We start from the raw sequence: 26,191 nt of genomic DNA, 5'->3' as shown, positions 1-26,191 counted from the left end.
GACTCCCTTACCTTTATATTCTGATTTACTGAGAGCTTGTAAAAATAAATTAAGTCTCATTTAGAAACCAATTTGTTTTTAAGAGGACAGACAGTAGTCAAAATATATGAAAGACATATGAACAAGTTATGGAACATAAATTCAGATGCTGAGACTCACCAGGATCAGAGGCATGAGACAAAAGTCCGGGGCTGCTGACGCTGACAGAGAGGAAATCTGGAGACGAGTTCTCCGCCTTGTTGCCCAGGTGCTCAGGTGTGCTCTGTCTGCGAACCACCTGGCTCGGTCCGTTCTCAGAGTTGGGGAACCTCCGAACCGTCAGAGACCTCTCGTCGTTAAGGCCTAGCTCCTCTGATGAGCTGTTTAATCGTGGCTGAGATGGACACAGAGAAGACAGTTTGGTTACACTTAATTAGATTTTTAAGAAACATACATACAATACATAGCTATATCAAAATTGCAAAAATCCACACAGGAAAAAATATTTTAGAATTTTGCATCCCACCTTCGGGGGCAGAGGAGGAGGAACACCTGGCTTGAGGGTTGACCTGAAATAAAAGTTTATTTTTATTTTTTTTTAATGATGTAAACGACAGCAATTGATGTTTTTGTGTCCATGATGAAATCTTAATGTAATGACATCACTCACAGCTCCATTTCTTCAAAGGCATCTTCGAGATGGGCGACGTGTCCCCTGCAGGAGACAAACACAGTGATCAGTGTGGAAAATAAGACTCACCAGAGCTCAGGAGGGGTGTTAATGGTGCAAATGTTTACGTAAAATCCCTCCTTAGAGATAAAGAGAGTATGAGTCTAAGGGGAAAGGGGGGGGGGGGGGGTGTTGTCGTTCGGATCCTGGTGAGCATCATGGGATGGAAACCACAAGAAGATACTTTTACAGAGCTGTGTTTATACTTTAAAACATTATCTCTGAGGTCTGTCATCACTCACTATATCTACTATGTTTGTTTGAAACATAAAAACGTTCAGAATTTTATCCATCCATTAAGGTCAGGTGTCTCTCTATATCACAGTGTTCTGCCTGCCTGCTTGTCTCAGAATCATGCCTGCAGCAGTATGCTTAGTTTGGATCTACAGCTATTATCACACCACACATGCTGAATGAGTGTCAGGGAGGGTGATCTGTGAACATGGTGGTGCTAAACCTCACTGCAGAGAGATGGGAACCAAGCGAGGGGTGGGGTGGATGACGTAGGTGGGGCACTACAGCACACACAGTGTTAGTGTTACCGTTGGAACAATTCATCCTCAACGCTTTTGAGGAGGCTCCTTCTTGGGATGGGAGAAAAACCGACAGCAAAGAGAGGATAGAGAGAAGTGGAAGGAGAAACACATTTAAAGCATGTGAACAAGTGAGAGATGGAGCTTACAGGCCAAAGTAACATTTCAAACTGCAGGTGGGGAGAGTGAGTTCATGCACAGACACAGGTTAGCTCCAGTGAACAAGCAGGTTAATGAGAGACAGTGAGGAGGATCCCCAAGAAAATCAATTTTCACTCAGTGTCAACAATGGATATTAGACCACAGAGCATAATTACAAATATCCTTTGGGCCCCGCTCAGACAGAGCATGTTTAACCAGCCTGAGGCGGCTTTTTCTAAGTGTTTTCAATGATAGTGACGTTATGCTCGCTGCTTTTGCACTGCTGAGCACCTTGTGTTTTTTTACTCTATGCACCTTGTATTTTTGCAAGAACATCCTGAACACCTTGAGTTGAAAAACTCAGTCTGTAGTAGCAATGACGACAACTGATAGAGTAGCTATTACATGGTTTGTGTTAAGCTAACATTAACTCTCTTTCATTGTTGCCCTACTGGGGAAGCTGCAAGACATATCTTAAGGATTGCAGCCTTAACCACCTGCTGATGTTTTACAAATCATAATTAGACCTGACAATTGACAGTAGATTTTTAAACTGTCCCCATGAGCCAACAATCAGCCAGGCAAAGCTCCTGGACCAGCTGGTGGCAGCGTCTGGGGCTGACAAAATGAAGCCAACACAGAAAGTGCCAAAAACTGCAGTTCTTTGAACAGCCACTTGAGGCTGGCTCCAGAAGCCAGTTAATCCCCATGTACACCAATGGTAAAATTCACAACTTAAAAGCAGAAATAAACATGTTTACAGCCTGGTACAAAAAACGGTTTTGGTCTCAATGGCTTATATTCCCCTTCATGACAACTGTACAACTCACCCTTAGACATTTTATTAAGGTTTAAAGTTACGCAGGGCAGCTTTGAGTGACAAGCTGTCTGCCGGTAGTATCCTCGGCTTCTTAGTCAGATCCACCGGTCATTCCTCCACAGTGCCAGCCCTTCGCCCAACTATGGCCACTTCTGTCTCCGGAAACCAAGATGTCAACAGCATATATGCTGAACTCGAGGCTTCAAAACAGAAGACCACAAACTAATGGGTGACGCCACGGAAGCTACGTCCTTTATTTTTACAGTCCATGTGACTTCTTCTCATTCTGAGGGTCTCATGTACCCACATGAATCTCCGTTTCCCTGTGTCCCGTCCCCAAGTGCCCCGTGTTTAAAAGTTTTACGCAGATTTTAAGGTACAGTTTTGTGAGTTTCCTTCACAGCAAAATGGTGGTTAAGCTAAGGACAGGTGGTTCATTGGTTGCCTAGCAACAAATAAAAAAGATGCAGTATGCTGCAAAAAGCACTCTGTCAGACTGGGGCAGGCTTTAGCACACACACACACACACACACACACACACACACAAAAAGGCAGTGCAGTGCGCCTCACATTTTGCAACCTGCAAAACACACTCTGTCTGATCGGGCCTTATTGAGTCTTTTCATCATAAAAAGTCTTGCTTTCTAAAACTAGTCTTTATTAGTCAACACTACCATAACTGCAAATATTTCTGTATTTTCTTTTTAATATGAACAGACTCCAAAGAAGTAAAAAACATAAAAGAACACTTTAACTGCATGTGTGTTTACTTTCTCTGGATGAATCTCAAGAGTGCATCCATCTATTAAGTAAGCCAGGAGTGAAAGAGACAAAATGGGAGGTAGGAGCAGTTCCCGTGACAACAGTTTCCATGGATTACCTGGTTGTTATTCCTCCCTCTGCAAATGGACTCCAGGGTGAAGGGAAGTCATTATCTTTACTCACATCCTGTGGAAACACAGACAAAAATAGAATACTTAAAAACCTGCATTCTTTCATTTGCAGATATTATTCTTCCGCATGCCCTTAGACCAATTCATCAGAAACAGAACGCAGAGCTTGAATATTAGTATTGATTAAACTGAACATGATTATCACCATTTCAGAATGAGCCTCAGTTTCCTTCCGGAGTGGTGGTTCAAACTGGAGCTTGTCAACTGTAAAGTACAAAAAAATGTTTTCAGTTTTGTTTGTTTTTCCCTTGCACACATCTTTGGCACTAGAGGGCATCAGTGCCCAACACTTCAACACACACAAAGCCTTGGGAGTAGTACTCTTGTGCATTAGTAGCAGTGACACAGAAAAAATCACGTGTAAGAATGAACCAACAGCAGATCAACAAATTCCATTACATCGTACCTGCCAAAACACCACAGAGATCCTTCACTGATTTATTATGCTACTACGTGAATGTTTGGTCTAGAGCCCAAAGACTAGTCGGTCATCAAAGATAAACACAGATTACACTTGACGTTAACCAGATCTGTTCACTTTGTGGAAATATTGGTGAGAGAGAAAGAAATACAAATAAATCATGGAACAGATTCCTCTGAGTTTAGATTTGAGGTCACATTCTGTCAAACAGTTGATCCCATAGAGGAAACTGGTTTAGTGTCCAGTATAAACATGGTGTGATCCTGCTGTAGTTGTGAAGGAGAAAGCAACCAACCAACCTGCCAATAAATTCTCCCACATAATCAGCTTCTCATTAACAAAGAAACTCTGTATTCAAGAATTCAGACCACAGATTATTTTTTCCTGGTGTGTTTCTCTTCTTGAGGTATGCTGATAATGTGGAGGTGCTGCAGTTTTTAGAACACAGCTAACAGCGAGGAGGTGAGTCACTAACAGACTTATGAAACCAACATACAGCGATACGTTTGAGAAAGTGAAGCTGAAGCCCCTTTTACACAGCCTGTTGAATGTTGCACCGTTGTTCTGCCCCACCATTTAGTTTTAGAGTAGTATGATAACCACTGTCATATATTCACCTCCCGTTCACTTCCGAAGAGGTGGATAAATTTGCTTCTGGTGGCAAAGCAAATTTGCACTTTCGCATTGCCTGGAGTTCAACTTTGGTGGACTTTATCCAGCGAAGTTTTAGCTTCAACCAATACCAAGGAGGTGTGGAGGAGACAGTGATTGTTGCCGCGTTTAACAAGCTGTTATTGTATATTATTGGTCATGAAAAATAAAACCTGCCCCGCATGACAGATAGTAGCTGTGTTTCAATTCAGGGGCTGCACCCTTTGAAGGTCGCAGCCTTCGTGATCTACGTTGGCCACGTCCTTTGGAGACCACATCAGCTAAACCGAACGGTCTCCGAAATGAGACTGTCTGGTCTGCAGAGGATTTCCTGGTTGCATCACTGGTTGTTCTCGCCGTGACCCGTTGCTATTCCTGTTACCTAGAAAGCAGCTGTGCTTGACGAAAGAAGGAGTAAGACAGCAAGTTAGCTAGCCCTAAATCATGGACCCAGAGATTGTTAGTATATATATATTTTTTAAAAATCTAATTTAGGAGATGATTCACCGCTGGAGAATCTGGCATTTGACACATTTCAGGCTGATGGACCATTTTCAGGTAGACTTAAATCAAGATTGTTTAAGCTGTGTGCTTTTAGCTACTGGTGATATTAAAAACAGTTAATTGTTAACTAGTTAACAACTGTTAGTTATCTTAATTTAATATATAATAGCCGTCGGCACGCAATACATCTTGGGATAGGCTGGGCCACGAAGGATTCATCCGTTGCATCCTCAAAGTTCTGGGAAAGAAGGCTGCATTTCTCAACCACATTTGAAAGAGCCTTCGAAATGGGACAGCCTTGGTCGCACCGATGTAACGCAATCGGTCTTCAAATGCAACCTTTGAAGGCTGCAGGCCCTGAATTGAGACACAGCTGCTGCCTGGCTAGCAGTGAGTCAGGAGACAGGTCTGGAACGTAAGAAAATTGAAAATGTACCAATAACATCACGATTTGACATATTAATTTGCATGATAGCTAACATTAGCTTTCTGTGTGCATCAAATCCGTCACTGTCCACATTCAGCATGAATATCACCTCAGCAAGTGATGGTCACTTGCCTGCAGACGCTCATGTATGACTGTGCCTTAAAAAGTTACGATCACGGAATGGCCTTGTCTTTAAGCTGGCAGCAGAGGTAGTAATAGCGCCGAATCGACATCTGTGTAAAAGTGTGACCAAGCAGAACAGGATGGGTGCGACGTGTGCGCGACCCACCACAGGAATATTTAAAAAGCAGCTAGCAGCAGTTATTAGCTAACTTAAACATAATGAGTTCCAGGAGCTCCTTACCCTCTGAGCAGGGGACGAGATCAACCGCTACATAACAGAGAGGGTAAATGATGGTTATTGCCATGTTATGCCATTTTTAATGTCTAGAAAGCGCTGCCCAACATGTACATATGTTAAATGTCACTTGACAAATTTCCTTGTTAGGATCTGATTAGTCATCTACAGTGTTATTTTATTTCAGTGAGTCTGACAGGAACAAACACGTCTTAATCGAAGCTAAATAACCTGTAAGAAACCACCCCATGCAGAGGAACTCACATTATTAATGCCACTTAAATCTCAAACACAACGATCGGCTTTACCATCTTATTTCTCAGGAAGTCTTGGGAGTGAGCTCCGGAATTATGCAAACACACAGTGACTCACTACACTGTCACTGACCTGCGTCCCCCCTGTGTCCCTCAGTGAAGCTAGGACTTGAGCATGGCCCTCCTTGGTCTGTCCCATTGTTTGCTTTATGTAGGAGGGAAAGTCAGACGTGATTGTGAGAAATAAAGATAAAACTAAACAGGAAGTGCATCTGGTACAATCACAGTACGAACAAAGCACAAGACACAATGAAGCACGACACGAATCGTTAAAGATAAATATGACAGAACATCCAATGATGACACATATCTCACCAATGGACTGTTACTACGTCGAGCCAAAATGATGAAATGAGAAACAGTCTGATGCGACAGGCACAACACAGCGTTCAACTTATCTACAGCTACTGATGACAGCACAGACACTCAACAACTTCCCTGAAGGGTTGCAAAATTATATACTGACACAATCTATTTAAATAGATCCTCTGCCAAATTCAGTATCAGCACTTGTTGACTAAACACCAAATTCCTCTAGAAACCTTTACGACCCCTTCAGACAAGCTATTCACAATATTCACCGAGTTAAAAAATGACAGGGACAGTTAACTTAATGGACTCAACTACATCCACCTTCTCTTCCGTGAATCCCCAGGCTATTTTTATACGCACTACCACATGCTGTGGTTTGGAAAAGTGCCAGCCAGGGCTGCAGGATTAGTGGGATGACCCTCAGACAAGCCGGCGGACCTCAATCAACCTACACAGCCCGGCTGAATGACATGCTGACCAATGGCAGGTCAGATTCACGACAGGGGGGCTGGCCTTAGTCTCAGTGATGCGTTTGGGCTTTTTGTTCACTTACAGTTTATCTCTGAACGCGTCCTCTCAGCTCTGGCTTGTTTGTTGGTGGAGCGGATGGTGTGTCTGACCGCAGAGAGAGGCTGCGTGAAGCAAAGAGTGAGAGATTAATAAAGATCAGGAAGTATGTTTTCACAGTGAGAGCAGCACTTGACTAGACAAGCACAGAGTAGGGTAAAGTGTTATCAAATTATGTAATGCAGACGCTGCATCCCCTCGAGTCATTTAGCACCATTATCTTTTGATTTATCTATAGACACAAATTGTGAAACTTGCATGTCAAGTTAGGGGAGAACTAAGAGCTACTTTTTGTGCTGCGTCTATGCATCATCACATTATTATGCATCCCAGAGGCTGTTTGTTTGCAACAAGCTCCATTGCTTGCAGTCAATAGCCTTCAGGGTTTTTTCATTCATGGTGGCCAAGACAGTGCTACTGCTGTCAGGGGGGTGAGAAGCACAATGGTCTTTTAAAAGGCACTGGTACCACCTCTTTGGCTGCCACATAGATGTGATGTTGATTCCAGTTGGAATAATAATGTTGATGGAGAGAATCAAGAAGAGGGGGAAGGGAAGCTTCATGAAACATGAAAACAAACTTCAGAAAAGCTCACCTTTGATCTTTTTTTGACTAGTTGCTGAAAAAACATGCTGTGCTAATATTTACATTCACTGCTGATAGTCTGTCTGTCAGTGTTTGCATGGAAGTCTGTTTGACTGCAAGATTCTGTCAAATCTGACAAAGAATGGTTGCTTTTTTAAACCATTTTGCCATTTTTTAAATAACTTTCCTGCAACAAGACATTCACAAACAAACAAATATTCATATTTACGAGTATATGTGTTCAAAAAAGATGTCAATGTGTTGTTATGTTTGATCACTTCTTTGTGGGCTGAAAGGATTTTAAATTTCCTTCTAAATTTCTCAAATCAAAGGTGAATCTCTCACAGCCTTGTTGCTATGTTTATATGCAACAGAATACGGCATTACCTCAAGGTCATCATCGTCCACCTCACTGTAATGCTGGTGGTTGTCTGGGTTGTTCATCTTATCCAGGAGGTCAACAGCGAGCCTCCTAGTCAAACCCGTCTGGGACACGTACACATGCTGCAGGACACAAGAAAGGATTGCAAGTTATCACAAACTGGTGCATAACATGAGAATAACGGCTTATAGTGGCGGTCTGGCACCCAGTAATCTCAAACACATGGTCCTTGCTAACCGGGACATCAAAATCCCTGCAGAACTACATATCAAAGTCCAAGTTTCACTGTTGCAGAGTAATTAAACCACCTGCTTTAATCATTCCTGGGCCATTAGGATGAGACACCTTTCCTCAGAGACGTGCACTGTGTTAATAATGAAACATATCCTTTAAGTGGCAGCAGAACTGTCTGCTTCTTAAACGATGGTTCTTCTTGGTGCATAGACACAGGCTGGAACCTCAAGCCTAATTTATGGTGGGGTGCTTGACACTTTTGATAAGTGTTGCTCGACAGAGATGACATATTGTCAGCAGAAAAGAGTGTTGCTCGACACTTTTCTTTCATGTCGTACACCTCAAGAACTTTGTTATATCATATTTTGACACTCAATGCGATTGATAGTGTTACTATTGTCACCGCGGAGATGGCAGTTTTCACTTTACAGCAACTGTGACTTGCATTCAGCATCTCTGAAGCAGCCATCTGTCAGCAGCTGCTCCTGAGGAGCTAAGAGGACAGCAGCCGGCCACGGTGCCATCACCAGGCTGACTGACAGCAGATGTTACTGAACCAAAGTAATTTTCATGTCAGCGCAACAGACAGCAATCAACAATGTTTGAATTTATGGATTCATTTATTTTCTTTCCCAGCTCACCGCAGTGAGTGAGGGGAATCTGCCACTCACAGACAGACTGGGAGCTGTTAAATTTTAAATACTGTTAAATTTAAAACAAATATACAGCAGGTTATTGGTTAAAATCTGAACAGCTGTCTGTACAGATAATGCTTCAAAACGTAACCAAAATACACTTGGACTGTAAAAAATGCAGGGTGTCTCTGATTACCATGAAGACAACTTCAAACCTTTCACTGAAGTCTAAATTGAAACTGACGCGCGACTGTTTAATTTCTGTCAAATGATACTTATCAAAAGTGTCATGCGCCCTACCATATATCAGGCTTCAGTCTTCTTAAGAATGTGACTGCTAATAACTTTTCTTTAATAAATATGCTGTAGTTTGGGAGTTTGGGACCATCATCTGACTCTGACCCACACAGCTAGAATTTCAGCCAAACAACAGAGAAACTCATTGGGCCATCTGAGATCCTCTCCTTCTTTGTCTGGTCTTCAGGATTCACACATCCAACAACTGCAGTTTCTAATCTCAACTAAAGGAAGAAACTGTAACAGACAGGACACTGACATGACTTATGAGACTTGGCTAACATGCAACACATCCACTGTGAATGTTTTCAGACTAAAAAACTTGACTACATTCATTGTAAACATGTAGGCCTCCTACTATATAATGTCTACCACATGTCTAAGAGGGCAATAACAAGTATTACCGATAGCAGTTTTTCTGCCGTGGGCCTCTTCTTTGGGTTCTTTGTCAGAGACACTTTGACAAAGTTATGGAAGGCGGTGGACCTGGGGAACAAGATGAGTTTGTTTTAGTGCAATGATCATCACTTTTATCTTCTCATACCAAAAAGTAAAGTATCACAATGTCATCCCAGAGTAGCACATGGAATTTTCTGGGGCGCTCACCATTTGTTTTTGTCTTTTAGCTTCGGAGGTTGGAAGCTGCTCTTTGACATCAAAAACAAGGCCCTTGGGAAAAACAAAAAACATGGATTAAGAGTGGTTTAGACAGACTTAGAGAGAGAAATATACTTAGTTAAGGTGACCCAAAGTAAGCCTGCCACCTCCTCTAATAATATCCTAAACGTATTTTGAATTAAACAGGATTGAACATGATGAAACATTACTGTTACAGAAAAGGAGAAAGTAGCTCTGACTGATCATTTTTGACGAGCGTTAAACATACCTCATGGGGTGTAGGTCAAACATCGGAGGCTGAAGCTCGGCCAGCTCTATGGACGTGATGCCGACAGCCCAGATATCACAGAGCTGATTGTAGCCACCGTTCTTCTCTACTGCTGCTACTTCTGGAGCCATCCTGCACAAATTCAGAACAACAATTCAGTGACGACTCTCCGATAGTAAGGAAAAACTAAGGTTGGTTAGAGAGTCTTCCTTGATGTGAAAACCAATGCTGACACAAATAATGAGATACCCTGTTCATATGTGCAGGAAACTGATGTTTACTTTGTCCCCTTTGATGGTATGTTTAGAGGTCAGTGACAGAACAAAGGTTTTGGAGTCGACAAGGACATAATGCCTTACCCAAAAACACATCAGCTGCTGTGGGAACTTGAACATGTATCTTTTGATGAAAGCATCTATCTGATTACATGTACAACATGTCTACACAAGCTAATTTATGTTAGATAAAATAAGTTTGGTGACAGAGACAGTTGACTGGAAACATATCTGACTGACAGTATTCAAAGTGACTCCAGACAAAAAAACCTTGTTCAACAAAGCCTGTCAAGGGTCCAATGATTCATTCGATGAGGGTGACACACTCACCAATAAGGTGTTCCAATGAAAGACTTCCTTTTGGCAATGGTGGCTGTTATTTTGGCTGCAACTCCAAAGTCAGCTGCAACAAGGTTTGACACGGCTTTTCAGATTATGTAATCCACATACGACTGGAAGATACAGAAGAGCTCAAGTCCTTCAGAATTAAGATGCTTAGGAGCAACTTACCTAACTTCACATCTCCGTTGTCTGTAAGAAGTATGTTGGCACCCTGTTAAAAAGAAATCCCATCAACATTTATTTTACTTTGAGGAAATACTAGGAAACCATAGTAATGTTCTAGTATCATGAGACTGAGGTTGAAAATACTGAGATCATGTGTTGCCCAACTGGTTCATAACACGGTGCCAATCACGTCTTGAACTTTCTCAGTAACATCTGGTTTAGTTAAAGCATTAACTGCTGCTCTGTTACTGATCTGACTGCCTGTAAAGCTGCACTAGTATCACAGCTTTTTGACAGTTCCACTGAAATTGTTTCTGTTGGCTGTGACTGACAGTCTCTCTGGTGGCATCCTGCGGTGAGAGTAGAGGAAACAGGAAGTGCTCACAGCATAGAGCTGAGTAAAGATAATAGGTCCAGCCCTGACCTTGTGTGATAACGCATGAGACTGAGGCTCCAGTCTGTGTGAATGCACCGGGTGTGATCAACTTCAGCTCAACCTCAAAACCACTCAAAGTGACACCATTGGTCACATGCTCTCGAGTGAGCACTTTTCCTGTGACTTCAGTTCACACCTCTGCAATGCTGCTGCATCAGAGAGAGGTCGGATCTCTGGACTGCTTGAGGGCCAGACAGATGCACTTTCAGTGACATTAGTTGTTTTAGAGCTGTGCAACTCTACTGCTTCTTTTGTAAATCTCACTCCTCTACTTTTTTTTGCGTTTTCTGGTTTGAGATTTATTGCTAAAAGATTTTATTGGTAATCTGTGTTGGTGTGAGGCCAAGGCCCAATCCCAATACACCCATTGGCCCTACCACTTAGGCCTTATCCCTACGTTTTGCACATGTACATACAGGGGTAGCATGTCCCAGTTTTTGTTGGGACAGAGGTGTGCAGCGAAGTTTTAGGGCTACATGGCCCTGCAAACAAAAGTTTTCAAGAGGCACACTTCAAACCAAGTGTTGATGAGAAATCATTGCCAAGATGGCAGCACAAGCAACGATTATTTTCATTGTATTTTTCATTGTCGATTAATCTGTCGATTATTTCTTCGATTAGTCGACTAATCATTTTATTGAAAAATGTGTTAAAATGTTGAAAAATGTCGGTCTGTCTCTCCCAAACCCCAAAATTATGACAGATGGTGCCCATAATCTAAGTTGCTGCACTTGTTACGGCTCCTCTTATGTCAGTGCCGAGTCCACTGGCAGGATAGCAGCATGGGTTGCTTACGTTAGCATACAGAGAAGGGCTAGTGGCCTTGTAATGAAGCCGTGCTTTTTAATTTGATGCCTTGTTTGATCGATTGATAGTGTGAAACTTAACTTGTGAACTAATCACAAGTGACCTGCCAACTGCAAGAGGCTGCCTGTAGTGTGTGCAAGAAAAACTACCACTACAGAAAACAGCATATTTGCAATGTCCGGCAACACTCCTCTTATCTGTTGACATAAATACCATATTGATTATGTATCAGGGTCTTAAAGTTCTCCGAAACACTGGGGAAGTCCTCAACCACTAACTGCTTGTAACTCTGTTCCCTGGTGGCAAGGTGGCACTCGAAAACGAAGGGTAGGGGTGAAAATATGAAATGGGATTGGGCCAAAGTGTCTTTGTGTGGCATATAAGAATAGGCCTGACCTGGATACAATTAATGCTAGAAACAACGAAACAAAACAGAAAAGATACGATACCTTGATGTCACGGTGCATCTTGCCCTTGGTGTGCAGATATCCCAAACCCTGCAAAGGAAATTAAAATATTTAGTTATTTGTTTAACTGAAATTCCATAAATTGACTTATTCTTTTATATATTTATTTACCTGTAAGGTCTCTCTGCAGACGTATGCTATCTGAAGCTCCGAGAGAGGTCCCGTCACTGTAACAACACAATTTCATTCCATGTTTGCAGGGTAAGCAGTGAGGCAGAGACAGGTTTTACAATGTATGCACAGTATTTCAAAACATTCCATGACTGCATCTTACTAGTATCGAATAATAGAGAAGCTCACCATGATATATGTCCTGCAGAGATCCTCCACCACAGTACTCCATACATATCCAAAGCTTCTCTCGACTGATGAAATGAGAGAAAATCATCAACTGCTGCTTTGCCAATTGGCTAGTTACACTTAAAGCAAGACACAATAAAGCAGTACAAGCCTTCTAAAATCTTGAATAAGTTAAGCTGTGCAATTCAGAAAATGTTCCTGACACAAATGTACCAAAGCACGTTAATAAACAAGGTTAAATGCTTATGCAGAAAGGTGTACAATAAACAAATGTTGGTGCTTCTGTAAGTAAACTGGATATCTGATGTGAGAGGGGTGTGTAGAAAAATTATGTCAACGCTCTGACAAAAAGCTAAATATAAGACTAGTGTGTGACTGTGATCACACTGTGACAGTTGAGGCGATGGTACTGTGCACTGCCCCACTCAATCACAACCGTGCTACTTTTCACACGTGTCAGCTGGACATGGAAAGGATTTTAGATCAGGAAACAGCCCTGAACGGAAACTAGAATTTCCCAAAAAAAAACTGTGGTTCCTCGAATACAATTAATCTAGTTCGATAATAATTAACGCATGGTGGGTTGCTCATTAACATTTTACAGTAACCATTCGTGCTCTATGTGGCGAGACTGTACTTCACATGCCTGCTGTGATAAGACATGCATCTCTGTGGAATAACAGCCAAATAAAACAGATCAGACGCTCATATTCCAGTTAAACCTGCTGGAAGTCTAAAGCAGCGGTGGGCGGACCGGCCCTACTTCCTCTCAGATACCAGCCACAAAACATAGGCTCCATTAAAACACAAGAGCTGCATCCTGACACTGAAGGGCCTAGTCAGCACCAGTCAGTTGAAAGGGTTGAGTCACACTTTCACGCGCAGGTGTGACTAAGTAATTAAATACGTCATGTGAGTTTCAGGCAGTGGCCTGTTAAATCTCTCTGACAGTAATGTATGAATACCTCAAATGTTATACCTTGGACTGGCTGCGAGAGAGGATAAAATACTGAGTATAAAATGACAAAGCAGGAGTATTTTAAGCTGGCTCTTACCAGAGGTAGCTCCCAAAGTAGGCCACAATATTGTGGTGCATGCATTCCTTCACCATGAAGATTTCCTGCTGTATGATGGAAAAGTCATCCCCTGGAAACAGAGGGAGAAATCACACAGACACATGGACAAAAAGTTATTTTTTCATTTTCTGCTCGGGGAACAGTTTCATTTTAAAATGAGATGTTTTCCATTCGGAAATAAACACCTCACAAAATGATTGTGGGCATGAAATGTGGATTAATCTACAAAATCTACAGAATAAAATTTCTGTTTTTGACACTGAAACAAACCAGAAATAACCACTCAAAGCATTTCAGATGATACAAAGCTTGCGCACGCCCTAAACATTAGGTTTCAGAAAACACTTTAATCTTGTCATTTGGTTTGCCAAACTCAAAACCACAGAACAAACTCTCCCCATATTTCCCTCTGACTGCACGGTTCAATATTTCATCTCTGTGTAAATACAGCAGATTATAAAACAGCCAATAACAATAGAGGGAACACCTTGTACTTTTAAAGTTTATGTGGTATAGGCTGATATCCAGGCTGCTTTCCAGTTCAGCAAAGCACTCTAACACATCCGACCAGTAGGAAGTACAAAGACTAAAATATGTAAGCCCAGCTGCTCCCAATTGTGCAGAGACATGCTCCTGGAATACATTAACAGGGGGTTAAGAGCTACCAGACGATGCCAGCTCCAGCGCTCTATCAACAGACTGTCATCGAAGTCATCTGCCCAGATTAAGATCATTTCATGGATAAAATCTCTGTGCCAGAAAAAAACTGCACACTGCTTGTGGTGGAAACTGCTGTCAACAAACCAGCTTTTAATTATTTTCGCATGTGGTCAAGTGTGTCACTTCTGCTCACCAAAGCTGCATGTAAACAACATTTTCTTAATGGTCATAAAAATCAGCTGTCAAAATACTCAAAGTATCTAGCAAGTTTTGGCAGTTGCCATCAGCTGTGGCCTGAGGACAAAAATAAGTCCTTGACCTGCACTTTACTACAATACATAGCGGCAGACGCTGTACCGGTGGCTTGTGGTCTGGCCAAATTAGAATGATACAGGGACATTTCAACTCTGGAAGAAAACATCTCTGGAGATATATCCTGGACCACAGAAGCATTTTTCAAGCACACAAACAAAGTTTTTACCCAGTGAAAAGAGCAGTCCTGTTTTCAGTCTGCCTGGGAGGGGTTAGGCTCTCTCACGTGAGCATCTGAATTAAAGTCTGGTTGGAATGCCAACACGTGCTACACAAAACTACCCAGCCGATAAACAACAAGCAAGTGAACTTACATTAGCTTTAATCTTACCCTCAGCTACTAATTTGGGTATTTAGTGACATCAGAAGGCTTGAGATAACATAACTATTAGATGTCTAAACTACATAAGGAACAACAACTGTGTACCTGCATCCCTCGTGACTGTGGAGATGTGTTTATTACAAACATCACATTTCTTTTTTAATGAAACAGACTCAATCTAAGTGCCAGGTGGTATCACTTTGTCTCACAAACAGAACTTGTTCAATCATGAAGCAAAGATGAAAGCCTTAAAGGGAAACCTTGGTATTTTTCAGCCTGGACCCTATTTTTTCCATGTTTTTGTCTCTAAGTGAGTAATTTTTTGAATTGGTTTCGGATTCAGACAGAGTGCTGCCATCACAGCAGCAAAATAGGGTTCAGTGTAAACCCTATGAGCAATTGTGCGCCAATCAGTTTAAAGCCACTACAAGTGCTTGTTTTTGCCACTCACAGGCTCAGATTGTTTTTAGAAGCTTCTGACTGGGACGACCTCTGGCTCAGTGGTTCCCAACTGCAGCCACAGGGTCCAGATTTCTCCTTAGACATTAGTTCAAGGTCCACACAGTTTCGGTTTCTGCTTCACAGCTGTCTGTTAGTCACTCACTCTACAGCAGGAAACGACACTTCAAAATGAAAGCTCCGTGCTGGAATTCACTGTAATAAAGTGTAAATGTGTTCTTCATAAACTTGACACATGGGCAAGTCACTTGTGGTGCATTATAATGGACCCTCGAACCACTTTTGGACCACGACCCACCACATTGGAACCACTGCTCTAGCTGACCTGGTAGAGTGTGGACCCCATATAGGCAGCTTGGGTTCGATTCAAACCCATGGCCCTTTGCTGCAAGTCGTCCCCCCTCCCTCCCCCTCCGTTCCTGTCACTCAACACCTGTACTGTAATACAGGCAAAAAGCCCTGCAAATAATCTTAAAAGAAAGATCTGATAACATTACAGCAAATACCTTAAAGAGAAACTTCATAATTTTTCATACCATTCACTGTTTTGTTATTGTGACCAAGTCTCGCTCAAGGAGCAGCCTTCTTCTGAAATCTTGTAAGAGGTGACGTGTTGCAGGAAAAACAATGGCAGAAACATTACTAAGAGTTGGAGAGATGAGTGCCGGGAGGAGTTTGTTGTGTTGGAGTACAGAAAGCGTAGCTTAGTGTTATCTAAAAGATTTTCTGTGTCATGGGTAAATATTTAGCTGATTTCGTCAAAGTGGAAAAGTCGCTAAAATTCCAGAACAAGACTTCTCCTTGAGACTTAAATGACTTGGTCACACACACTAAAAAACAGAGACCAGATTAGTGAAAGGTATGGAAAAAGGTTCCTTTCTCTGAAGGGATCTTTTCCATAATGTTATCAGACAACTGTAATAATAATCTGAGCCTGTCAGTGGCAAAAAAAAGCACTTTTAGTGGATGTAAAAGGACAGTGCTAAATTGCTCGTAGGTATTATACTGCACCCTGTTACACTGCTGCAGTGACTGCGCACAATACTAGACCAATTTTTCAAAAATTGTATTCTCAATTAGACACAAAAACATTGGAGAATAGGGTCCAGGTTCAAAAATATTTAAGCTCCCCATAAGGCTGGAAAAATCTTATTGTCAGCAAATTGCATGGGGAAAAAAACACAGCAATGAATTGAACCTACTAACTAGTAGCTGATTAGCAGTAGCAAAAATACAGAATATAACTAACTACACTTTAATCAGGGGAGAAGAGGTAGTCACAAAATGTTTTTTTTTTTAACTTTTACACCGCTAAGTTGCAAAAGGAAGTCACCAGTGGGAGATGTACTATGAACATGTCATGTACACTGAAAGACTGAGCGGTGCATACATCCATCTGGTTTTACATAGCAGCCTGGGATGCTGCTATTATTTTGACTTTAAAAGACTTGACTCAAGCTTTCAACTTAAATCCTCTTCATGGAGTTCTCTCACTTGTTCTGCACCTTGCAACAGTCCTGTCTCTGCATGTTTGAGAGCTGGCATCGGTGATTTATTCCTACAAGCTAATCTTGTCCGTGTCTTTTTTATTAATCTTGTTACAGATGCTTGACAAGTCTGTAACAGGAATAAAGTACGTATGCACAGGAATGTCAACAGAGGCTATGAAGTGCTGATCATTTAGTCTGAACCTCTCCCTTCTATCTGTAAAATTTAAGTTCTGCTTATTACTTTTATGTGCCTTAACAAGGGTGTACTAATGCCAGAAAAAGGTCACACTTTTGGGAACATTTTAATTAGTTCACAACTACATATTACTGCATTCATAATTACAGTCTTTAATTAGTGTCACTTCACACGAGGGAGAACAGTTGATCACAAACATTTTCAGCATTTGTTGACAGAGAGAAAACGGCGCAAGGAGCCACAAAAATGTGAGCAAGTGTAATTTCAGTGACATGACTTTGAGCTTGGCCCCCCTACAAAAAAAGAAGACAATCTTCTCTTCTTGGTGAGTTGAGGCCTAAGAGTGAAGCCACTTCCTCTCAGACTGAGCGCTTCCCTCTGCTCTCTGAATATACACACCCTCACTCATCGCTCCAAGTTTCAGTTCAGTGTGTTCATTGTTAAGTTTTACACCAATATGATTTGATGGATGGACTTTTTAAACGATAACTGCTTCTGTTCTGACATAACAGCCTTCAGAAAAACAAATGTAACTGCGTGCAGAGATGAGACATTGTTCCACACCCAAACGACATGCAGCTGAATTTCTAATGGAAACTGCCAGACGGTTAGTGCCAACTTCTCAGGGACAGCAACGACACGACACACAAAAAAGGCTTGTCATAAGAGGAAAAGACACTCTGGGAGGAAAGGAGGGAAAGTAAAAACTATCTCTCCGTTCTCCATCCTCCCTCCCTTAATGCTCTGGGAGTAAAAACCAGCACTAATTTGGTTTAAATAGTTGTTTACCATCCAACTTATCAGATTAACCTGTTCTGCACCCTACAGCCCCTGCAGCCAGAGGGCTTCACCACTCCTGTTTCCTTTCTCTGTCTGCCCCTGACTTCACTGCAGCGTCACTCCTCCTGGTCAAACCTGTTTGATTCTGTGGTCCGCCCAAAGCTGTTTACCTGGAGCACAGAGAGGAGTGACTCTTGCAGAAAGGAGGGGGGTAAAGGAAAGAGACTCCTGCTTTAACAGAATGACCTAAGTTGGGTTGATTCTTGTTTCATCCAAAAGAAAAAGAAAGAAGCAAATATGGACAGAGCAGATACAGTATGAATGGTGTTTAAACATGCTTATGGGATTACCTGCCCAGGGCCATGCACCTGACACACAGTAGAAAAACAGAGGACAATTTCTGACTAGAAATTCCTCTGTGTTGAACTGTACTACCACAGTACTACACTGTTTTAAACTATTTTTATTCAACTTAAACATTGGAATGGAAAAAGCCAAAAATACTCGTGCAGCTTCTAAAGTGTGAGGATGTGCTGCCTTTCTTTAATCATTCTACATTTAAATATATTTGCATTCTGGACCATTGCTTTGACAAAAAAACATTTTAAGACATAGCCTTGGGCTCTTCATTTTCTGACATTTCAAAGACAAAATAACTGATTGATTAAACAAGAAAATAATCAGACTAATTAGGAATGAAAATTGTAAATTGCAGCCCTGTTATTTTAGTTATTTCTATTCTTTATAGAATTTACAGGATTTATTTCCGGTCTCAAAAGTCAGAAGTCATGACAGTAAGCCCTTTTCTTCTTCTGCCTACTCTTCCAAGTCACAGCTAAACCTCCTGATCCTCTGCTTCTCACACACACACTGATCCTACCTCCTCCTGTACTCAAACAGAATATGTGTATGCCATGAATGCTCAAGACCTCTATAGATTTCTTAATAAGCTAAAAAATAAATTCAGAGTGATTGTTTGGAAATTACAGCTCAAATAAAGGATGAGTCAACACCTGAGAAAAACAACACGTTTAAATGTCGGATGAAAATACACCCAAATCCTCTCACTTGCAGCCAAACACAAACAGTGACATGGTGAATGAAAAGAGAAAACAAACAGGAGTGAATCTCTTCCTTCACTGACTGGTAATCATCCGAGCTCAGTCTGGTTGCTGGCTGCACAAAGCTATCTTCGTAATTCCACTAATCTGGATCGCACTAACTCTGTCACTAGGTCATCACCAGCGCAGACACCAAAGCTGAGCACTGTCACACATGTCCTCTCCTTCTTTATAGGAAAGACTATCACATCACTTATAAAAGAGTTTAGACTAAACGTTCTTTCACAGAAGTCATTTACTTTTTCCAGATATCTAAAACAGCATAAAAGTCCAGGGGTGTTGCTATCTATTTACTACAGGCAACTGTTTCATAAAAAATACTGAAATATGTAAAGCAACACTGGGTCTAGTAGCACACATATTTTGAGTATTGGCACTGCACATTAATATTTTCATTTTCAGTCTTTTTAGTATTCATTGTGCATTCCATTCAAAACCCCTGACAATACCAGACTTATTTTCCAGACTTCTCCACATTTTTCAGCTCTGATATAAAAATTACTTTTCTCATCGCTCATTATGACAAGACAAACTGACATAATGAAGAGGACATTCTTACCTGGTTCCAACTTTATGATCTTCACAGCAGCAAGCTCTCCAGTTTGTATGTTTCGAGCCTGAAAGACAACAGCACGATGGTCACTAGACTGCAAATATCACAATACGGTTGCCATTATTGATTTAATCAGAACTTGTTTTCCAAATGTTCATGTCAAAGCAAGAAGTTTGATTTGTTGACCTGCAGAAAAACAATTGGTACTGTTTTGATAATTTATTTAAGTGATTTTTCCAATAAAAAGCCAAATTACAACATTCCTGAGCTCCAGCTACTCAAACGTGAGGGCATGTCATTTATTGTTTGTAGGGTTGGGTACCGTTCATAATTGAACCGATACGGTACCGGTATCTGGAATTCGGTACCGGTACCAAACAGCACCTTATTTTGGTACTTTTTAACCCTATGGGCCCTAGGCCTTTTTGGGGTATTTTTACTGCCTTTACTTTTAAGCTCATATCACAGTCATTATAAAGGCTACATACACATGCTATATCTTGTTTTTTTCAGGACAATCTGGGCTAACCAGATTTGCCATCATTTCATGTTCTTCTATGTGCCTGTATTTTATATTAATTTTTATATCAATGAAAAAAACAAATCTGTGTGCCTAAATTCTTACATTTTTACATGTATCTCAGCATAGCATGTTGGAAAAAGACATATTCTGCCATATATGCAGAGGGGAGACTCTCTGGAATCTGGCAATATAAGAACCATGATGCTGGGACATTCTGTCACTTCACAGCTGTCCAAAACATGTGGTTTGTGCCAGGCGGACATGTTTGCCAGTATTTTTTCATTATTGCAAGAAATTCCATTGAGTCATTCACAAGTCAAAAATGTGTTTTATCTGAAAGAAACATGCAATATTTACATCTAAGATCATAGAAAAATAGTCAACCAAGTGCAATGATGTCCCCCAAGATAATATTTGTTTTTCAGTTTCAGTTATATATTGGGGGGACATTTTGGGCATTGGTGGGGGGGCACGTGTCCCCCTCAATGTATATGGTGACTACGGCCCTGTCAGCATGCATTAGGCTGCAGTTGTCTGGGTGCGCAAAGGTGAAGTGGCTGGTCTTGTCATACAAAGTTTGAGTGTCAACTGGACAAGATGGAGATATTTGCATCTTGAAAGCCAGACTACAAATGTGGATAGACAGGGAGAAACACACGGAAGCCTAAGACGTGGTAAGATACGATATTCCTCACTATATGAAGTGACTGACAACAAGATCTGTATCATGGATTGTAAAGAAATTCGTCAGGTTTTTATTTTGTAGACAATTGATCTGTATTTATAGCGTGATGAGATGACAGCACAATGATGTGTGTGGTCCTGCGCTTTCATGTGATATGCGTGGCATTTCTGTGCGAGCCTGCGTTCGCGAGTAATCCATCCAAGAGTAACATGTGTGCAAAGCTGTATGAAAGCTCTGTTATACATCATTTTATTGTAATTTTTCGCTGTGAAAACATTGGATTACCGACAAGTGCTTGGCCTTGTCGGAAAGCTACAATTCTGCTGTTTCCGCTGATATGCATGGCTTCTCGCTATGACGCACGGTCGCGGAGAAAATCCACAGAGAAGAACGGGTGTGAATTTGGACACACTATGCGTCGTTCGGGCCCATAGTCTAAACTTCTCAGTTTCAACATTTTATTGAGAACATTTAGGAACAGTGCTGCACGTTAACTTTTGTCTGCACATTGTTTTTGTCGCCATTGTTGCTGAGTCTGAGGTGAGAGTCATGCGCTCTCGCACCGCCTCCACCTCAGGTGCCAAAATTTGGCACCGTTTCATTTTAAGTGAATCGGTACTCGGTAGTACCGACGTGAACCGGTACCAAGTACAACAAGTACCGAGTTTCAGTACCCAACCCTAATTGTTTGTCATATTTGATAGTAAATTAAATATTTTTAGGTCCTGGAGAGTTGGTTGGACAAAACAAGACATTTGATGACATCACTGTAGGCTTGAGGGAATCACAGTAGGACAATTTTCTGACAGCAGGGATGCATATTAGATTATCTGACGACATCTGATAAGCCGATATTATCCAACTCATTCTGGCCGATTGTCAACACTGATAAATGCACTTAATTTTTTCCACCCAACTGCAGAGAACATCAAGTCTCTTCAGCAGTGAAATTAATGTATTATTACTCCTACTCTTATCTTGATGGCCCACTGGCAGATGTATATCAAAATGTAAGGCATTTCAAAATGTATACATTCACTGGGCAAAATTGAAATAGTACTTTGACTTAGGTTACATGTAAAACACGCCATATTTATTTGTATGCAACATTTCTAAACAAAACAATCGCCACAACCAGGACTAAATCTTAACTATTACAACTAATTAAAGTTGCATAATTAAAGCGTCATCTTATCAATGGAAATGTTCATTTCTTGCCGATGCCAATACTTCCTTTTAAAGCCTTTATCTGCCGATAATAATGGCATGCCGATATTGTGTATCACTAACCAGAAGGTTTGGGACTGTCGGTTAGACAATTCAAGCAATTTGCTGATGAACTCTTAAAACTTGTGATTGTTTTCCACTATTATTTTTAAACCTAAACGATTAATTTAAAAGACAAACAACAGATAAAAACTGATCAAAATAATTGTTACTTGCCACCCTGAACATTACATAACAGGATACTCCATTCTGGTCAGTTACAGCTTTGACCTACATAAGTGTCTAACCAGCAAATGTCATTTGGATGATCCCCTTGACTCTGTGACAAGTGGAGTGAAAACAGTCGACTGCAGGATACAAATGGCAGCCCTCCATCTGACAAATTCAACATCATTATACTCTTAAGTAATGCCAAACTCTAAACTTACTAAAACCAAACCTAAAGTCAGTGTAAACCTTTAAATATCCCTGCTGTGGATGACTTAAGATTTAGTCAGTCTCACAGTAGCATACTTTCATTCACTTGTGATATTACTTTTTGTTCTTCTTTATATTTGTGCAGTAACATCAACTTCTCAATGGCTTTATATTTAAAATACATCCATCTATCCTTGGTATGTGAAATTTCCATCTTAAAGTAGGCTGCACTGACTTCAAATCCAGGTCAAGACGGGATGCTCCCTAATCCGTGGGAGTGAAGTGATGGGACGAGCAGCTAAATCAACCGTAAACCATAAAACCCTTCAGCACAGCCACCTTTCAACACAGGGAATGTGCTGCTGATTCACACAGATAAACAGAATACCACACACAGCTTATATGTGTTCTGCAGCCGACACCACAAGTGCATACACATAAACAAATAACAGGGAAACTATTGTGCAAAAAAAATGTTCCTGTCCTGTGTTGTGACACATTTGTTCAGTAGAAGTCAGTGACTCTTCTGCTTTAACACAATTCAAGTAATGAGCAAATACTTGCTTACAACCTGCATCTATCTTTACATTTCCTGGAGCAGCTGAAGTCAACCTGAGAACTAAACCAAGAAAAGGGAAGTTCTGGACTGACTGTTCAAATGTGTGATGCAGCAGACGCCATGAGCTTTAACAACCTCGCACAACCTTTGACTGGAGGAAGGAGCAGTCTGGCATGTAGCAGACCTCTAAAGAGACCAGATCTGACAGAAGATCAATCATCATGTCAAACCAAACAGGTGTGCCTGGTGTCTACATAGATCTAAGGCTCAGCGTACTGTAGTGAGAATGTAGACACTGAACAGTGACTATGTTTGAATGCACACTGGTATTTCACATGCATGTTCTGTTTGGATCTTTTCAGTTAGACCTGTTTCTGAATGAAGCATTTTCCAGTTGAGACATGTGGGTTATAAGAGTAGTATTCTACTGCGTCTTGCCTGTTTACGGTCAGCTTTATGCGCTGTCATGAATGTGATGTACACAAACTAACTAGGCAACAGTTTGAATGGCTGGGGCAGAGATGCATACCAAGAGAAAAGCCCATATTTCTAGTTGTAAGGAAAAACATAGCTACTATTAAACACTGTGAAAGACTTGGACATCAACAAGTTTTTGTATATGCACAAATATCACAGCTGTGACCTTTTCAAGAAGATGGTTAAATGAATGAAAGAGGGAGGCTTTGTCCACAGGGTCAAACATGTCTGCCACCGGTGGACAACTTTGAAAAACCCTATTCTGATACAAGGACGCAAAGTGGCACAAGCTGCTCAAGGCGATACTTTTTTAAAAGCATAAGAAGTTGTTGCGGCACATTAACCAGAGTAGGCACTGCTGCATGTAAACAGGAATTCCAGTGAAATATTAATCTTCATTAGCTATGTAAACGGGCGGCTGTGGCTCAGAGGTAGAGCAGGTCATCCACTAATCATAAGATCAGCGGTTTGATCCCTGGCTCCTCCAGTCCACATCTCGAAGTATCCTTGAGCAAGATACCAAACCCCAGTTTACTCCCGGTGGCTGTTCCATTGGAGCGTGAGTGTGTTAAAAGAGTAGCAGGTGGCACGTTGTTCGGTAGCCTCGGCCACCAGTGTATGAATGTGTGTGTGTGAATGGGTGAATATGACACATAAGCCCCTTTTACACTGCCAGATTTTCCACAAATGTTGGGCCGTTTAGACACACAGAGCTGGACTGGCGAGTTGATCCAAGGTGCCCAATTTTCTGCCTCGTAGGGTAGTCATATTGGCGTAACCCTTTGGGTTTAAATTGGCCGAGGCGCCCTTCCGCAAAGAGAGGGGCTGATGAAAACTTGTGGGAGGAGCTATTGATGACGCCGCACATGTGAGCCACTGACGGTGGATAAACAGGAAACAGCTGATAGCAGGAATTAGTGAGCAGCTAGTAGCAAGAGGGAAACACAAACCTGACAGACACTGTAAAGATGAGCAACTGAGGAAACAAAGAATTGCGTGCCCTCCTTGTCCTCACAAACAAAGAGGCCATTAACCGTCAGATGACGGGGACGGTGAAGAACGGGCCGACTTACGAGAGAATCACCGAAGGACTGACCAGCCGTGGCTTCCCTCCACGTCACTGTTTACGTCACACACTGAGCTACACGTTTTGTTACTTGCTCACGCCCCCATTGCCCCGAAAAAGGCACATTCTGTATAAACAAAAGTAGGCAGGCGGCATTTTGCTGCACTCCCTGATTTTGTTTTTATACTACCAATGCTGAAAGAAGACTGATTGGGCTTTCCTGCAAATTTGCACAATTCCTGTTTAAAAAGGGCTATAGTGTAAAAAAAACGCTTTGAATGGTCAGAAGACTAGAAAGGTGTTACACAAGTGCAGGTCCATTTACCAAGTCCATGTAAACAGCTCATTTTCAGAGTAAGGACAAAAAACAAAATACTTGAATGTGCATGTGAATGTAGTCATTGTTCCTTACATCCAAATTCAAACAGCTTAAAGATCTTGCACACCACAAAAGGCTTATTGAGATTTGTAGGATCAAAAAATCTTTAAACTCTTGACCAAAACACTGCTAATGTAGTTAAGACAAGTGACTGACAATGTGCAGGACTTTAAGGTTCCTTCTTTGTCATCCACATTTGACACGAATGCTGACAGAGGCAGAGCTACTCAAGTATCGATACTCCAATTCCCTACATTACTGACCATTTGTGTGCCGATCCTTACAGGAAAATATGTAAAAAGTACTGATTCTAGAGAAAATTCCAGCATATAAAGGGATACTGTGGCAACACACTACACTGAGAACTAATTGTATGACATTATAATGATGATAAATGAATCATTATCACCAACAATATCTGATTCTCAAATTAATATAATCAGATGTAATGAATCATCTGCGGCATGGAATTCTGTGCCCAATCAAAGTCACAACAGGCCGCAGGAGGACTTTTTTCCCCAAATTGAGGTGTTTCTGCTGTCAGTGCGGCCCAGAACACACCCATAGTGAAACGCATGTTTAGACAGGGGCCTGATCATATTTCAGCCTGCTGCAGCCCTCGGCCTGCGAGCTGTGGGAGAATACCAGGCGCAGCATTCCACCAGTGGCCTGTCTGGGGGTGGGGGCTGGCCAGAGAGGCTTTGTATGGAGAGGGACCATGACAGGCTGTCTGAGCTATCACACTCTGGATCAGATGGGTCGTCTGTTTATCTGTGGCAGATGGATAAACACGAGAAATTCTGCAAAACACACCTCCCTACAGCCAGCGGATAGTGGGGAAAAATGTGGATAAATTATCTTGTTTAGCTAGACGGTTTCTGTGTAGACTTCATTCATTTTTCTCATATCTCATTAATCATTCCTGCAGTAATTCTCCTCCAAAACTGCATCCATTTGATACCAATACTGCCATAAAGCAACATTTTCTTCAGATTTTATGCAGTCATTTGTAACTCTCTTGTAATAATTTGTTAATTTGAGTTTTTTTCTGCATACTTTGAAAGGTTTTGACTCTGGGACAGTCCTGTTTTGGCAGTCGAGTCTGCCTGTGGACTCTGAAATGATTGCAAATGTGTACATGGTGCTGTCTGTGAGTGAAAGACTGCACTCTTGCACAATTTCATCAGAGTAAACTAAAAATATTTGGATGAAAGTGGAAGGGCTTTTAAAGGCAGCAAATAAATTTAGCACATGAATGGTTCCTTCTTTCTCCACCTTAGTCATAATAGTATCTATAATCATGGCAGAACTGCTGCTCCATCATACATCCTGCCATTATCTAAGTTTCTTTACAATTATTTATGTACA

At 41.4% G+C, this 26,191-nt stretch overlaps 1 protein-coding gene across 7 annotated transcripts in view; it reads right to left on the bottom strand.

Moving 5' to 3' along the window:
* map4k5 (mitogen-activated protein kinase kinase kinase kinase 5) overlaps positions 1–26,191 on the bottom strand; it is a 44,269-nt gene that overhangs the window by 15,321 nt on the left and 2,757 nt on the right. Inside the window, exons 3-22 of one of the 7 annotated variants that reach the window (XM_078175236.1) lie at positions 19,497–19,554; positions 13,577–13,667; positions 12,522–12,586; positions 12,333–12,388; positions 12,204–12,251; positions 10,515–10,557; positions 10,335–10,407; positions 9,730–9,861; positions 9,450–9,512; positions 9,248–9,329; positions 7,683–7,799; positions 6,697–6,775; positions 5,905–5,976; positions 5,524–5,550; positions 3,302–3,360; positions 3,084–3,151; positions 650–694; positions 506–548; positions 160–373; positions 12–35 (exon numbers count right to left, since the gene is read on the bottom strand). In XM_078175236.1, the coding sequence (XP_078031362.1) occupies positions 12–35; positions 160–373; positions 506–548; positions 650–694; positions 3,084–3,151; positions 3,302–3,360; positions 5,524–5,550; positions 5,905–5,976; positions 6,697–6,775; positions 7,683–7,799; positions 9,248–9,329; positions 9,450–9,512; positions 9,730–9,861; positions 10,335–10,407; positions 10,515–10,557; positions 12,204–12,251; positions 12,333–12,388; positions 12,522–12,586; positions 13,577–13,667; positions 19,497–19,554 (1,459 nt within the window). The remainder of the gene's footprint in view (positions 1–11; positions 36–159; positions 374–505; positions 549–649; positions 695–3,083; positions 3,152–3,301; positions 3,361–5,523; positions 5,551–5,904; positions 5,977–6,696; positions 6,776–7,682; positions 7,800–9,247; positions 9,330–9,449; positions 9,513–9,729; positions 9,862–10,334; positions 10,408–10,514; positions 10,558–12,203; positions 12,252–12,332; positions 12,389–12,521; positions 12,587–13,576; positions 13,668–19,496; positions 19,555–26,191) is intronic. The other 6 variants (XM_078175237.1, XM_078175238.1, XM_078175240.1 and 3 more) reach the window with 6 other exon arrangements.

Source organism: Epinephelus lanceolatus, chromosome 15 (genome assembly GCF_041903045.1).
Source record: "Epinephelus lanceolatus isolate andai-2023 chromosome 15, ASM4190304v1, whole genome shotgun sequence".
NCBI classification, from domain to species: Eukaryota; Metazoa; Chordata; class Actinopteri; order Perciformes; family Serranidae; genus Epinephelus; species Epinephelus lanceolatus.
Note: the sequence above shows the minus strand (reverse complement) of the source record. Positions and strands in the feature narration are given on the sequence as shown.